The sequence below is a fragment of the Schistocerca piceifrons genome, chromosome 3 (genome assembly GCF_021461385.2).
Source record: "Schistocerca piceifrons isolate TAMUIC-IGC-003096 chromosome 3, iqSchPice1.1, whole genome shotgun sequence".
NCBI lineage: Eukaryota > Metazoa > Arthropoda > Insecta > Orthoptera > Acrididae > Schistocerca > Schistocerca piceifrons.
The window spans coordinates 479,946,595-479,963,745 of record NC_060140.1 but is presented as its reverse complement, the minus strand read 5'-3'; the positions used below and the strand labels follow the sequence as shown (position 1 = coordinate 479,963,745).

General features: G+C 38.4%; 1 protein-coding gene across 1 annotated transcript in view; it reads right to left on the bottom strand.

The window, feature by feature from the left end:
• Positions 1-17,151, bottom strand: part of LOC124790075 (proliferation marker protein Ki-67-like) — a 99,540-nt gene that overhangs the window by 56,228 nt on the left and 26,161 nt on the right. Inside the window, exons 3-4 of the mRNA XM_047257641.1 lie at positions 9,653-9,845; positions 1,518-1,579 (exon numbers count right to left, since the gene is read on the bottom strand). Of these exons, the coding sequence (XP_047113597.1) occupies positions 1,518-1,579; positions 9,653-9,845 (255 nt within the window). The remainder of the gene's footprint in view (positions 1-1,517; positions 1,580-9,652; positions 9,846-17,151) is intronic.

The following is a 17,151-nucleotide window of genomic DNA, read 5'->3' as shown; positions in this document are numbered from 1 at the left end:
TTGTCCTTACCATAAAATTAATTAGTCACTTTAAAACTAGAACCAGTATAATACATGGTTATTTTCAATGACAAGCAATTTCATTTATTCACTGTACCTACATAAACTAACATATTGTCACAAAATTCAACACTTATACAGGAGAATTAGAAAAAGTTTTGTGTCATAGCAGCCGCACTTTCATCTCAATTTGGTGACTGTATGCACAGTTTTAAAACTTCAGGATGGCTCTGCAAGCGGAAATCAATGGGTCAGCCTTCACTGGGTGAAGAAACGGTTGACCGCATGGAGATAAGTTGCTAATGTAGTCCATTGAAGTCAACGAACAGAGCATGCAAACATGTGAACATACTGCAACTGACCGCCTGGAAGAGCTTAAGGAAACAGAAGCTGAAGCCTTACCCTTTGCAACTGCTACAAGCCTTGACCCCTGAAGACAAAGTCAGACCCTCGCCATGTTGCAACAGCTTTTGGAAGAGAATGGGTTTTATGACAAACTCAGCTTTAGTGATAAAGCAACATTAATTGTTACTGGCACAGGGAACACGCACAATATATGAATCCCGGAGGGGGGTGGGGGCAGAGAATCCCCATGCTATGGTGCATTAAACGCGCAAACAAAGTTGACACTCCGAGCACTGGCCGATGGGAGTGACAGTAAATGGGAAATGCCTTTGCAGTCGCTCCCAACAGCCACTGCGCCGAATGTCATTTTTGTTTGCGCGTACAATGATACACTCAAGATTCACCAAAAGTTAAGGTGTTCTTGGCAATTTCACAATTAAAAGTTTACTGTCCCTTACTTCTGCAAAAAGACCATTACAGGATACACCTCTACACATGCTGGAAAATTGGATTATGCTGCAACTGCAGACCAACAGTTTGGATTTCATCAACCAACAGGATGGTGCTCCAACCCTCTTCCATCACGATGTTCGAGAATTCTTAAACAGAAGACTGAGAAACTGATGGATTGGTTGTGATGGGGTTGATGATCAGCATCATGTTATGGCCTCTATGCCCTCCTGACCTAGCCCTATTCAAGTTTTCTCTGTGGGATTGTCGTGTGTGTGTGTGTCCTCTAGCAACAAACCTACCAGAACTGCAAATCAACAGTGATTTTGAACAGATTGACAGGAACATACCAAGCCAAATGTGGGAAGAACTTTATAAATTAATTTATATCTGTAGAATCAGTAAGGGGGCGCACACACACACACACACACAACACACACACACACACACACACACACACAATATAATGTCAAATAAAATAGCTACAGCAACTCTTTATGATGTTGCTTAAAACACCGATTAATTTATTATAACATTGTACTATTACAAAGACAGCTTGTATTAACTGAGAATGACAAAGGACTGAAGCATTGGAATTAAATTTTGGCACTTTCCACTAGCATACATATGCAACATTTTTTTCATAAAATACAAAAAACAAAGCATTGTCTTACAGACTAAAACAACCTAACAACCTAAGCTCATTTTCAATGTGAGCTTACCTGTCTTTCTCTGATCTGTGGTGATACAACAGCCACCAGTCGCTTTGAAGATCCCATATCATCTGTGAATAAAATGAGAACACGCATTACATTATGAAACTAAGTTCATAATTGAGGGAGTAAGTTTTTATGTCAAATAATAACCAATAATAATTTTGGATTATTTAAAAAAAATACATGTAGTGTCAAACTCAAAAGTAATAAGTACAGTACGAGTCTTAGCCAGGGTGGGGGGACTTTATTTTTTTCAATCACTGAGAATTTTTGCTGAGCTTTCATCATGATGTAGAATTTTACTTAGGACAAAACTACATATATACTGCTTAGTCACATTCAACATCTTCCTTTCTGACAATCTATTTTGTTACAAAATCCATCTGACTTCAAACAACACATCATAAACAACCATGCATCCATCACTACTATATTACATAGTTGGTATCACCCGATCACAATATTATTGCACTTAAGTTTCCTGTGGCCATTACCGGAATTACGCGGTCACATTACTGTAAGTATACCGGAATTACGCGGTCACATTACTTTAAGCATGTACAGTGGTGACAAATATATCACATTGTGAATGATTTCGAGACTGCTATGCTTACAGTACCAAGGGGTTCAACGTGTCCTCATTAAATAGCACAATAAGCCAACTCAACACAGTCAACTAACAAACTATCGGGAACCGAATGTCCATTCAATAGTGTAAGAGAACACTTTTACCTAAGTACCATTTTTCCACATGAAGAGTAGGTTTCCCCCAAATTCATTATTCAAAAAATACAAGGTTGTTTTATACTTTTACACTAAACTATTGCTGATGAGGTCATCGTACTAATGTTCTCAGTTCGGAACACAAACATTTGTGGTAACCAAGATTATAAATCTCACTGCTGCTCATATATGTTCAAATTCAACGCCTCTTGTCCCCTCTCATTGGTTAGGTAAAACTAGCATCCCAGGTGATGATTTAAAACAGCGATACCATAGAGAAAGTGTAGATAAAAATTAATGTAAACCAATTCCATCTGTTTATTTTATTTCTCCTTGTATTGTTGAAATTTAAGCAGTCAAAGGGCCCAAGTTCAGAACAGATATAATGTTAACTTTATAGGCAGATTTCTTCATCTCAATTGCCTTCATTTTGATAATTTCTCCAGTAATTGGGAAGTCTTCGCTGTGTTTCCCTTGCATGTACTGAACAATCTGCTGCCTTTTCTACTTTGATCCCTCGGAAGTTTGGCATGTAGAATTGCTGTTCTTTAATTTATCCTCCTCCAGACGTTACCTACAAACATTCACTCTTTTTTTTTTCTTCTCTGCTGCACTGTTGTGTGTGGCCTTTGTTTCATGTATCACCGTTCACTTAAAATTAGTGCAGTATTGGCTGTGTGAACTAAATGGGAACTGCAAACTCAGACTATGTTTCTCAACTGTCATGAGCAATTTGCATCTATTATTTATAGCTACAAATTACAGTTCTTACAGCACAGACAAAAGCACACTGAATGACAATATGGTGTCCTCTTAGCCACCTACAGCATAATTGGCAGAAATCTTACAACAGTACTGTAGGGTCGTGGTAGCTTTAAGGGCCCCAAATGTGAGTAATGGAAACTGCAACATATCGGAAATAAACTACTACATATTTTTGACAAGCAGGAGTATGTAGTCACTGCTCACAAGCTGTGCTATTACGTTCCTGCCCAACAACAATTTGTGACAGCATAGCTTTGCTTTTTAGAAGACTGCACGCATATAAATCTGAGACATTAACTTAATTTCTGTGGCCATGAATATGCATGTTTCATTTTAATGAAATGAATCATCTGTGGTCTACAATGAAAGATTTTTACAATCTGGATTGCTTTAGACATTAAAAACTGTTTGTTACAAAAGCTGCTGATTTCACTTATGGAATTTTATGTCAGATTTTCACTCACACCAGAAAATGCCATTTTCTTACACTTTTTGAGACACTCCTTTGTTTTTGCACTGTTGATTCCAGCCTACAACCGCACTGCTTTGTGGTACTGCACTGTGTAGTGTTTCACATAAAAAGGTATAGTTCTACAAAACAGTGTAGGACTAGGCCAGAATCAACACTGCCAAACAAAGTAATAGCTTGAAAACATGCAAAGCACACTGCATTTCCTGATGTGAGTAAAAATTGGACATAAAATAAACATCTTTTGTAACCAACTGTTTTCATCATCATGTTGAATTTTACTTAGGACAAAACTACATATATACTGCTTAGTCACATTCAACACCTTCCTTTCTGACAACCCATTTTGTTACAAAAATCCATCTGACTTCAAACACCACATCATAAACAGCCATGCATCCATCACCCCTATTACATAGTTGGTATCACCCGATCACAATATTATTGCACTTAAGTTTCCTGTGGCCATTACCGGAATTATGCGGTGACACTTCACATATTGTAAGTACAATAGAATGTTTATTATCCAGCCTTTAACTAACCGACTCTTCAGACAATCTGCCCATGTGTCCAACCATCTGTCTGTGCTCCATGCTGAACAGTGCCAGCAGTATCAATTGATTTTACTCATCAAAGCACGTGTCCTGAGTCATGCTCCTCCCACATGCTCAGCTGACAGACTGCTGGACCGTTAGGCTGTTCTCTTTACTCTAATCTGCAGTTTTATCTGTATACTTTTTATGTTTATTACTGTATTCCTGTTCATTTTAAAGTTGGAGTGCAGTTTTATACAGTTTACTGACTTGTGATTAAGAAGTATGAGGAATACTGGAAGACTAAAAATGGCTACAAATCTGAAAATGAAACGTTGTGTTCAAAGGTGAGGTACTTACTAAATTAGGAAGAGGTGGTGGTGGTTAGTGTTAACGTCCCATCGACATCAAGGTCATTAGAGACAACGCAAGAGTGGAATGTGTCAAAGGTTGGGAAGGAGATTGGCCCTGCGCTTTCAAAGGAACCATTTCGACATCTGCTTGTGGTAATTTAGGGAAATTATGTATAACTTAAGTCTGAACGACCGGACGTGGGTTTGAACTGTCATCCTCCAGAAAAGTCCAGTGTGTTAACCACTGCACCACCATGCTCTTCCCACTAAATTAGCTTGTGAAATGGATGCTGGAGTGATAACCATAAAAGACTGGAAAAAGAACAAAGAGATCTTTAATTTTTTTTATTAACTGTAGATGTGAAAATGCTTGAAGAACTAGAAAAGCATTGGGGTGGGGGGGGGGGGGCGAATCTTGAGCTCTTGGATGACACTGAGTGGGCTTGGTTTTGTTGGGGAATATGTAAAGGAACCCCACTTTCAGGTCCTCTAAACAATACATAAATAAAATTTTCAATTGAATTGAAAACTGGGAGGTGACGAAGGAAGTTCCAAATAAGTGAAGATCGGCTTCACTGGTGGTAAAACTGTCACGGCATTAGGCAAGTCGCTATTTCAGGTGAAAAACTTTCTGCCGATGACGATGCAGGTAGAGCGTTTATTGAACATTTTGAAAAAATAACTTCAGAAGATAAACTGGTATCTGATCAATCACACAACAGTAACTGAACTATAAAATTCTCCCTCAAAAGTCTCTTGCCTCAAAGAATCAAAGTCAAAGGCACAGAACTAGCAAAGGAAAGGCCGACCATTGCAACATGCAGCAACACACGTGGTAGCCAAAAATTGCCCTTGCTCGTAATTGGCGAATCTAAGAAACCAAGACCGTTCAAAAACATAAATACGTCAGCACTTCTTGTTGATTACAAAGCTCAGAGAAGTGCTTGGATGAATGATTTGTTTACAGAATGACTGACAGGCATTTTTCTGACACAGCCAGAGATCAAGTCTGAAACCTAAATTCCTAAACACGCTTCGCTGACACAAATGTTGGTACTAACATGAATTGTATTTTTATTAACAATGAAACATGATTTAAAACTTTAAAAGTCATGCTGAGAAGAGAGAAAACATTAAATTCTAATTTTATCTTTACAAGTATCTACAACAACCAGCACAATCAAGTTCCTTGAACTGTTAAAACATGAACACTAAACTGCATTCCACGAAAAAGTGGACATACTACATTTAAGTTATCATTGAAGCTAAATCTGAATAATCATCTGTGACCCACATGAAGAAGTCAATATAAAAGAAATAACGTCAACTTTGGAGAGGTGTTACGTTCGACACAGAAATACAGTGAAAGGTATGTTATGAGAAGTGTTATATAATTTCTTTGAAGTGACTCAGTGATAATATGCCAGACTACAAATCCATAGGTATGAGATTCAATTCTTGGTCAATCTTAAGGGGACCACACCCTGCCTATCTAACCAATGTTTATTTAGGCAAGTATTTGACCCATTTCTGGAGAGAGGGCAAAAAAAAAAAAACTATTTGATTCAGGACCTTAATATTTTTACTGTATGTTACATCATGATCATAGAATAAACTGTACTAAAATCTATTTTATCCATTTTATAGTTTTTAAGAAATACTTTTTTTAAATTTATTAACAAAAAATATTTAAGTTTTTCTACAGACAATATTTTTTGTGAACTTCCTAATGGGGAATATTAATGAATGTAGTACCAGAGGTGGCTTTTTATGTTATGCACAGTCTCTGAAAATTTCATTCATTTATCTATGATAGTTTCTGATATAATGGGGCATATGTACTGAAAATTTTAGTTTGCAGGAAATTGACTTTAAACAAAAAACTTTTGAAATTTGTACAGTTAATTAAAACTGTCCTGCTGCATATGATGGCCCACCTTTGGACTACCAGGTTTTCCAGCTCCTTTTTCACCTTCCTGGATGTTTGTCTTGCTTTCATGGCCATATTAGATGCAGACCTGTCTGCATCGGCTATCCTCCATTTATCACAATGTTGTAGCCCAGTGATCATATTTTCACCAGGATTAATTCTCAGCTTTTTCAGTACCAAATACTTTCTAATATTACCGCAATTGAATGTAATAACAGCATCATGAACTCTTAGTTTCATTGTATGCAAGCCTACAAATACAGTTTTAGGAAGGTGGTTCCAAATTGTGCTGTTGAAACATTCATTCATTCATTTGGGTTCTGTGTCTGCCAATGCAGACATTTCCTTAGGTCAGGATGAGCCAAGTCTCTGAAACTAGGTTTAATTGCTGTAATAACAGCAGCAGGAAGAGAACGCTGGTGAGAATAAGATTCTCAAGTTGCCTGAGTCCTATGGTATTTGCACCATGAATTTTCTCCTAATGGACACAATCCATGACATGGCTTAACATCAGCAGAGGACTTATGGAAGAATATGGCCCAAACATCTCTCTGCATTGCCTCCAGATTTTCTTTATTTCTCCTAATTGCCTGTCCATAGTATACCTGCAAGTTTTCTATTTCAGTTTTAGTTAACTGACCCTGTCTGGTCAACAATTTTCTATCTCTAAATTTTTTTCCTCTCATATCAACAGTTTTCTCAGCCTTGTTCCCAAACGTTTTTGAACATGGCCTACACATTCTATTTTGCTAATAATGGCATTTCCATGTGGCTTAGAGTTCACCACATTGTTGTATGCCTTACTGTCACCATCGCCCAAATATTTGGTGTACCGTATGCCTCTTGTTTCTATGGAGCAATGAAATATTTGTTGTATTCGCTGAACTTCTATACCACCACTTGTCCTCTAAAATTAGCCACAGTTGCAGACTTTACAACGTTTGCAATATTTAGACATTATCTCCACATCTAACACTTTACCGGTGTCTACACTCGTGGCAGTCACTATTCCATTCAGAGAAGTATGTCCTCTTTTCTGCAAACTTCCATCAAGTGCTACTGCACTATCCAAACATCCATCATTTTCTTCCACTGCTTCCCCAGCAGCCAGTTTCATGCTTTCCTCACCTACCTCACATACAGTTTTCTCTAATATTGCAGTCAGTTTTTCAAATTTATTTGGTGGCTGATGTAAATTCATCACTGAACAAAATGTTCTCTCTGCAGCCATGCCCTTGCCAATGGACTGTAACACAAACTAATCTAGAATTGATTTCATAAGGGCCACTTGCATATGGTTTTGAAGAACTCATAAAAGTAATCACAGCTGAGCATTTACCGCAAATTAAATCCAAAGCAATTTCTAGGCCTTTTCTCCCACTGGCACACTCACAAATTTTCACACACTGTGGCTCACCACACTGTCTACATTGTACAAATTTAGAAATTACATCTGATAATATTCTCAAATTTATAATAATGTTACTGCACCCCTTGTCACTAACAGTAAATTCATTTAAACTCCCTTGAAATGGTGATAACTTCTTTGATGATGCACTTGTTGAATCACAATTAGAAACATCATTGCCAGACGACACAACCTCTTGTACAGAAAGCTTTCTAAACTTGTTTCCTCTAAATCGTCGTTTCTTGAAAATGCCTTTATGTTTCGTCATCTTCAATAAACACAACAAAACACATGTAAACAAGCATTGCAAACGCAACTAACAACTACTCGCAATCACACTTTAACAAACCTAACCGCGTGTTGTTTACAAACAGCAGAAACAAAAGAATACTGACCGTTGCATTCCAACAATAGCCAACACACTCTGGAGTTACGTGCAATATAGGGAATATAAAGATCTAAAATATATGCAGAAAAGTGGGCATAGCACAAACACATGTGGCAGGAAAATGATCTATAAATGCTCTAATAAACATTTTTTTAGCAAAATCCTGTTCAGAGTACTTAAATAAAACCTGTATCTATCGAAATATGATGAAAACCAAAAATCTATTTTTTTTTTTTTACCTGAACCACAGTGTGGCCCCCTCAATATTTTGATCTGTCAATCATCACTGCCTTTCACCTTTGGCAATTTTTGGTGATATGAAAAAACGCCTAGTTACAACGTAGTTCGGATTCTGGCTAAACTGAAGGTCCTTTATACCTGGCTCGGTAAGTCAGTTCACAAGTTGGAGGAAGGCCAATGCATACCACCTACAACAGGACTGTGCCTGACAAAGCACTGGTGTTCAAAACAATCTTCAGATTGATGACAATTTTACTCAGCTACGTTAAAGTGTGGTTCAATGTTTGTGCCCATGCTGAAACTCATGTGTGATACAAAAGTGAAGCAAAAATCATTTGATACAAAAGTAGAGCAAAAAGCAATAACTAAACCATAAAGATTACTGAAACAATTGCAACAGGTAAGGAATAGGACATTTAACATCAAAAAATTAACTGCAGAAATTTCTGCATGGCTGTGATGACGAACCTGGAGATACGAACTGCACAGTTTTGATTTCTACAATATGAAGTACAAGGTTAAGTATACCGCATTCTTATTTTTTAGGTGAAAAGGTGTCAGAAGTACTGAACTCTTGCCAGGCATGACAGCACATGCCAATTCTACCACTAACAATTTAAGGGAAAGTAAAATTTTATTTGAAATTCAATTAGCATCATTTAACACATACACCTTAGCTTTACAGATCTCAACACCCATTCAAAATAAGCAACAGGAGGAAATGCCCGTGATCAAAAAGATGGAAATTTTTAACAGGCAAAGCGAAAGTAAAAAATTACTAGACAGACTGTGACAGAAACAGATAATACGTAGATAAAAGCAGCAAATATAGGACAGTGACACGGGAAGGGAACTAAATGGGATGAATTATGCCTTACTCAGGCTCTTAGTTGGGATATTCAAATGTTCCACTACACTGCCAATCATTTGAGCTGGAATGCCATGTACCAATTATGATGTTCTTTCCTCAATTCAAAGAAGACAACACCTCATCTAACGAAGTCTTTGCAATTACTACTTGCGGCTTCTTCTATTCTTAAACTTTTTCAAAACTGCGTACTCAGGAAAGACAAGGTCATGATATCACATCTCTGTGTTTATTTTGAATGGGGTTATGACTTGGCAACATTTGGTATTTCACAATTTGAAAACAAAACTGGACTCCAATTTGGCAGAAAGCTTTAACTTCACGCAGCCAGGTGTTGGATTATACTTCAAAAGCACCAGTTCCACAAACAATGTCACAGACAAAATACCTACCACTTACATTCACAACAATTTCTGTAGGGCACTATGACAAATTCAATGCAAACACTTAACAGAAAGGATTACCTGTCACATTACGTGGCAGCAGTGCCACAGTTGGCTTCATAACAGAAGAAATTTGTGGTAGTTCTTCATATTCCCAACGGAACAAACGGTCAGATACGCTGATAGTGTCTCCGTGGTGCAGTATTGCAACTTCAGTAACATCAGTACCATTTAGTTTAGTTGGCATTTGTTTACATAAGTTCTTTAGTGAGCACTGTAAGGAAGAATATTAAGCAATGATCACAACTGAATTTTTCTACTTTAAAATTACAGCATTTCATTCTACAATAACATGTTATTGGGAAAAAAATACATACAACATATAAAAATGGGATAATTATTCACTAGCAGATTTAAAGTGCAAGAGATCTAAAAAAGATCAGAACATGATATGAACACACAACTGGATCTACAAACATGCAAAATAGAAGCCTCGCAACACTCCACGATATGGATTACCTGAGGATGAAAAACATGTTATTCTACAAGAAATTTCTATAATCAAAAAATAACATTATTTACAACCATGAATAAAAAATCTGCAACAGAATAAAAATAGATGGTAGTAAGTGTCTGATGTAGGTATGTGAAGCAATCTTACTCTTGTGAAAATGAACAGCGTAATACTAAGTCAAACTTCAGCAAAATTAAAGCAATGACACAAAGGAACAATACTGAGAAATGAACAGGAAACAACACAAAACACATTAAGACAATGAAAATTCTCTTTCTATATTCTGTAATTTCAGTCACATGAAGCAGAAAAAATTGACAAAAATAAGAATAATGGAATTTGCATCCACCTAAATTGTTCTCTACGGGATGCTACCTGTTTATTATGGCAGATATTTCTTGCAAGAAGGTGGGACAGATACCTCAACAGCACAGCTAGCAAGTTATATGGGTGTTTTCAAGTTAACCAATGCAGTGGGTTCACCCAAGATAACACTGACTGTGGAAGGCTACGAACTTTTACAGGTTAACAAAACTGTGTTCAAAAACTCATAGTAACTGCATGCTAGTGGTCAATACTTTACAAATTATCTAAATATCTTCTGATTTACTTCAGCCACTACTACGACTTTCAAAATGAAAATTATGCAATAGGCTGAGTGATGGCTTACAGTGAAAGAACTACACCAATTTATGAAAGGTTTAATTACACTACTGTCCTTTGAGTGGGAAACGGAAATTGAAGGCTAAATACTTTTACACAAATTGATTACCTATCACACACACACACACACACACACACACACACACACACACACACACACACACACACACACACACAAAACGAGCAGAAAGAATGAAGACAATTACACACTGAAGTACCAAAGAAACTGGTATAAGCATACATATTCTAATACAGAGATATGTAAGCAGGCATAATACAGCACTACTGCTGGCAACACCTACATAAGACAACAAGTGTCTGGTGTAGTTGTTAGATCAATTACTGCTGCTACAATGGCAATCAAGATTTTAATTTGAATGTAATTTTATATCAGGTGCATGAGCGATGAAGTGGAGATTTTCCCGTACGACCATTTCACAAGTGTACTGTGAATATCAGGAATCCGGTATAACATCAAATCTCCAACATCACTGCGGCTGGAAAAAGACCCTGCAGGAATGGGACCATTGACGACTGAAGAGAATCGTTCAACGTGACAGTACACCTCATCTGTACCTGTCAACACCGCATTGATCTGCTGATGACTGGAAAAACACTGCGTCGTCACACAAGTCTAATTTCAAAATTTATCGAGCAGATGGAAGTGTAGAGGTATGGAGACAACCTTATGAATCCATGGACCCTGCATGTCAACTGAGGACTGTTCAAGCTGGTGGAGGCTCTGTAATGGTGTGGGGCATGTGCAGTTGGAGTGATATGGGACCCCTAGTATGTCTAGATACGACTGACAGGTAACACATACGTAAGCATCCTGTCTGATCACCTGCATCCATTCGTGTCCATTGTGTATTCAGATGGACTTGAGCAATTCCAGCAGGACAATGCGACACCCTGTGTCCTGAATTGCTACAGAGTGGCTCCAGGAACACTTCTGAGTGAACACTTCCGCTGGCCACCAAACTCCCCAGACATAAACATTATTGGGCATATCTGCGATGCCTTGCAACATGCTGTTGGGAAGAGATCTCCATCCCCTCGTACTCTTATGGAATTATGGACAGCCCTACAGGATTCAAGTTGTCAATTCCCTCTAGCACTACTTCAGACATTAGTCTAGTCCATGCCACATCGTGTTGAGTTCTGCGCACTCACAGGGGTCCTACACGGTATTAGGTAAATGTACCAGCTTCTTTGGCTCTTCAGTGTATATTTTGATGAACAAGTAGTGAAAAATTAGAATATATTATGCATTGTCAGGACGAAGTTTAGGGAGACACTGCCAGAAGAATAATGTAAAACAATCCATGGTACAATTTATTATTTCAAAAACTGAGGCCTACTGACCCAAACCCTTTCACAAGGCTTACTTCTGAGCAGTCTCAATCAGTGTGTTAAAGTGTGTTGAAATTGTTGGGCCATCAGGAGTTGACACTCTTTGCCAGTATTCATTAATATAAGTATATAAAAGAAACTTGCTTTTGTGCTGCTGCTACTGGCTGGGTATCACCCACTTCTTGTAATAACCTGAGCCATATAGCACAGATGGACTAACAGAAAATATTTTCCAGCATTCATACTGTCTGCTTGCCCCTACATATGAACTTCACTGACTTACAGTTTAAGAAATGCTACATATATTGTGGATAATTATAAGGGGGGGGACTTTTGCCCCCTTACATGGTAAAGTCTACAGACTGACCTTTCAGTTAAAGTGATGACCCGAAGAAGCTTCCCTGTTAATTGTCTAAGATATGTATCAATCATTCCATGTGAAATTAAGTAATAAAATAATAAATGTGAACCTTTACGATTTAAAATTTTCTAGTTTGTAGTCATGTTATGTTACCTATCAAAACAAGACAAAATCCAAAATTGAAGATTTTTTGACATTTCATTTTTAGTTATTAATTTTTAATGTTTGCGAAGTTCACTGATTTTTTTCCAACATTCCAAAATTTTAAATGGCCATATCTCAAAAAGTGGTTTGAAACGGGGGGAAAGGGACCAAACTGCGAGGTCATTGGTTCCTTGTTCCCAGTAGAACAATTACGCAAGGGAAAGAAGATAACAAAGAAGACATTTGGCACAATAAACAGGAGAAATGAAGAACCAGAAGAACGACAGAAGAACAACAAACACTACAGTAGACAAAACAGGACAAGAAAACCACACAGAGGCACAAGAAATAGAGAGAGGACATTAAAAACAAGAAAGAAGATTACCATGGCTGGCTGACCATGAGAATAAAAAAAGAGAAGACAGCCACTCTGCAACACATTAAAACCTCCACCCTAAAAGCCCTAGGGTGGAGGACACTGAGGGACAAAGGACTTGCACTAAAATGGTAAAACCCACCCTCACCAATAAAACGTAAAACTAAAGCTGCTGTTGAGGCATTGTTGCCCAACACCAAAGGTAGGGTGCTGGGAAAGTTAAAAGTCCAACGCAGAGCAGGTAAAAGTGGGAAGTCCAGCAAGAGGTGGACGACTGTCATTTGGGAGCCACAGAGACACTGAGGTGGGTCCTCGAGACTGTGGAGGTAACCATGTGTGAGCCCCATACGGACAATGCAGAGTTGACAAAGGACAACTGATTCCTGACCGCAGGGAAGACTTCCAGACATTTGAAGTCTCCTTAACGACATGCAGTTTGTTGTGCATACTGTTATGCCATTCCGCCTCCCTAAGCCGAAAAACCCTGCGGCATAAGACAGATCGCAGGTATGTTTCAGAGATGGAAATCTCCAGGAGTGGTTTCCGCGTAGCCTGTTTGGCCAGCCTGTCAGCAAGTTCATTGCCTGGGACACCGACGTGTCCTGGGGTCCAGACAAACACCACTGAACAACTGGACCGTTCCAGGGCAGAGATGCACTCCTGGATGTTCGCTACCAAAGGATGGTGAGGGTAGCACTGGTCGATACTTCTGCTCAGAGAGTCAGAACAGAGAAGAAACGACTCCCCCAGAACAGGAACAGATATATTAAAGTGCACGAGATACGGCCACAAGGTCTGCAGTGAATACACTGCAGCCAGCGGGCAAGGAATGCTGTTCAATATGGCCTCTGCAGACATAGGCAAAGACAACATTACCGTCAGCCATTGAGCCGTCAGTGTAAACAACTTCAGAGCCCCGGAACACGCCAAGAATCGAGAGGAAGTGACAGCGGAGAACGGCGGCATTAACGGAGTCCTTAGGGTGATACAAAAGATCCAGACGAAGCTTTGGAAGTGGTGTACATAAATGGACCTCAAGTAGAGGGGCAAAGGTAAGGACGACAGTTCTGAGAGAAGGGATAGCACGTAAACCGCGATCATGAGCCCCGACCTGCGCCACCGATGCAGGAGATGAAATGCCATGGGTGGGAAAAGGAGACAATTCGTATTCTCAGGAGAACTATGAATGTGTGCAACATAACTGGCGAGCAGCTGTGCACATCAGAACTATGGGAGGCACCAACTTGGACACAAAGTATGAAGGGAGAGGAAGCTTTGGATATAAATCGAGAGCACACTCCAGAGACCCCATTCATACAATGTGGCAAGGATATGATGTCACCAGGTCATGTTGTATGCTTTACGTAAGTCAAAAAAGACAGCAATCAGATGTTGGCGTCTGGAAAAATACTTTTCAGATGGCAGACTCGAGGGACACAAGACCATCAGTGGTAGAGCGACCCTGGCGAAAGCTGCCCTGACATGGAGCCAGTAGGCCACATAACTACAGGACCCAAACCAACCACCGACACACCATACGTTCCACCAGCTTATAAAGAACGTTGGTGAGGCTGATGGGCAGATACCTAACCAAATCAACTGCATTTTTACCGGGTTTTAACACCAGAGTGATGGTAGTCTCCTGCCATTGCGATGCAAAGACGCCATCACGTAAGATCCAGTTGAAGATGACAAGGAGATATAGTTTGGAGTCAGACGAGAGATGTTTAATCATCTGACTGTGGAGCCGATTTGGCCGAGGAGCTGAGTCGGGGTAATGTTCAATGGCACTGAGGAGATCCCTTTCTGTAAATGGAGCATTATAGGGTTCTCTGTGACGTGTGTAGTGAACGAGAGGAATTTCCTTTCCAACCACTGTGTATCCCCCCCTCCCCCGTTTGGTCGCCCAGTAAAATGTTGAAAGGCACCTGTTTGAATACAAATACCAAATACAGCCAAAGAAGGGGGATATTGTACTTGCCATATTCCAACAAGTGCATCTCAACAGTTCATTAGGAAGTTAAGTGTTTTAAATCATGACACTGGCACATTTGTGCCACTGTCATTTGAGGAAGTTCACACAGAATGAAACCAATGGCTTAATAAATGCAAATAAAATGAAAGTGAAAGTGGTTTCCTCAACTTTCATATTATTTGTGGATGCACAGCATGGCTTAATATTGCAAAATTACCTCCCCTCCACTTGTTTGAATGGGCTAAAGCATATAGGCCATGAGTCACCTTTTATGTGTGACAAATGACCATGCAGCATAAATAGTAGCTTGGTCAAAAGAGTTTATAACAAAATTATACTCATGGGGAGTCAGAGGACCAGCAAAAATTGTCTCAATTTTAGGGCTCTATTGTACATAAAAATTCAAGTGGGTCCAGATCCTCCAGCACCTGAACAGATTAGAGCATTTGTTGCTTATGCCATTGACAACAAATGGTAGCTAGCCTTTGTGCTATGAAGACATGACAAAGCAGAAGTAAACCTTTTATTTATACACCTCTGTAGACTAGGTGTTTCTTTTTCATAACCAAGATGATTATTATAAATTGACTGCAATAAAAAAAAGCCTCAGAATCTGGTAGAAGACAATCATAGACCATAATGAAACTGTCAAGAAGCTTGCATAGGATAGAGTAGCATGGAGAGCTGCATCAAACCAGTCTCAGGACTGAAGACCACAACAACAACAGTGGATATCCATGATATTTTTGTTGTTGAAGATAAGTAAGAAATATATCTTTGTAATGCACTCAAATTTAACATTATTAAATAGTAACAGCTACACCACCATTTAATTAATAATACTGATTAACAGTAATATATCTGTAAAATGAAGGTGTAATTAAATTATTAATATTCTTTTAAAGACATTGTTATGGCATTATGTGAAAATGTATTCACAGTTGACATGGGAAAGCCAAATGTAAATTTAAATGTATAATTACAATAATTTAATAAATTGTCACCAAATGAACAACAATAATTTGACAGCATTATCTGGTTTTTGATGTATTACTCCTTAGTCAGAAGTCCAAAACGCTACATACTACAGTATGTACTTGGTACTGCACATGTCAGTAATATAAAATTTTATTTTAGTATGTTCCCACAACAACACCATACTGAAATTTGGCACACACATTAACAAACAATGTATGAGTAACATACTTTTTTTCCAAACAAAAAATCCAATTTTGACATTTTCTAACTAATTTAATTTGGGAAAATTCAGCTTTGCTATTAATACTGTCAATTACCACATATTTTTAAAGCTTATAAGAAACTGAACAAAATGGTCCAAATTTTAGGCCTGTAAGTAAAACAGTTTGAGATTTGTTGATTATAAGATTTAAAAATGTAACAAAAATCACAATTTTGGAGGTTTTAAAATTTATGACTCAAAAATGAAAGGCCCAAAAAAATTATAACCTGGGATTTTTCATGCAACTAACCACCACCACCTACTACTAATGCACAGTAAAATTATCAGAATTTGAGAGCTCAAGATCATAGCATTGCTTGTTTACACATGCACCGAATCATGTTTATAGTTAATAACAGCACATTTTATTTGTGAAACAGCTTTTCTGTCCTCCTAGAATGGGCCTAGAATATGGAAAGACCCAATTATGTGTAATATTGCAAGATATAGTTTCTCCTCCATCTTTTTAATGTGATCTGGAAGAATAGCACATTGTATTTCATTTTTATCCGCGCTTTATCAAAGTGACTGGCTGCAATTTTCCTCTGCTACTCTTTATACCCTGAAGTGCACAGAAGAAAGTACAGAACTTCAGTGCCACACCACCAATACTGTTGGCCTCACAACGGAACATTAAATAAACAATGTTATTAGGAATGTAACAGTTCTATTGGGCAAAAAGGTTAGCCGCAGCTAAGGTGGACTCCTCAAAAATTTACTAAACTGCTGGTAACTTATGTGACTGTTTAAGGATTTGTAACTTGTCAACAATCAACTAACAGACAAAATCAAATTATCTCATCACACCCATAAACATTAACAAGAGGATCTTGGGAATCTCCCAAATAGAACATGTGCTATAAGCTTTTGCTACAAACAGCCACTTTACATACTTCACAGCATACTGACATTCCCTTCAGTAGCACAACGTGTACTGTAACACCCCAAGAAACC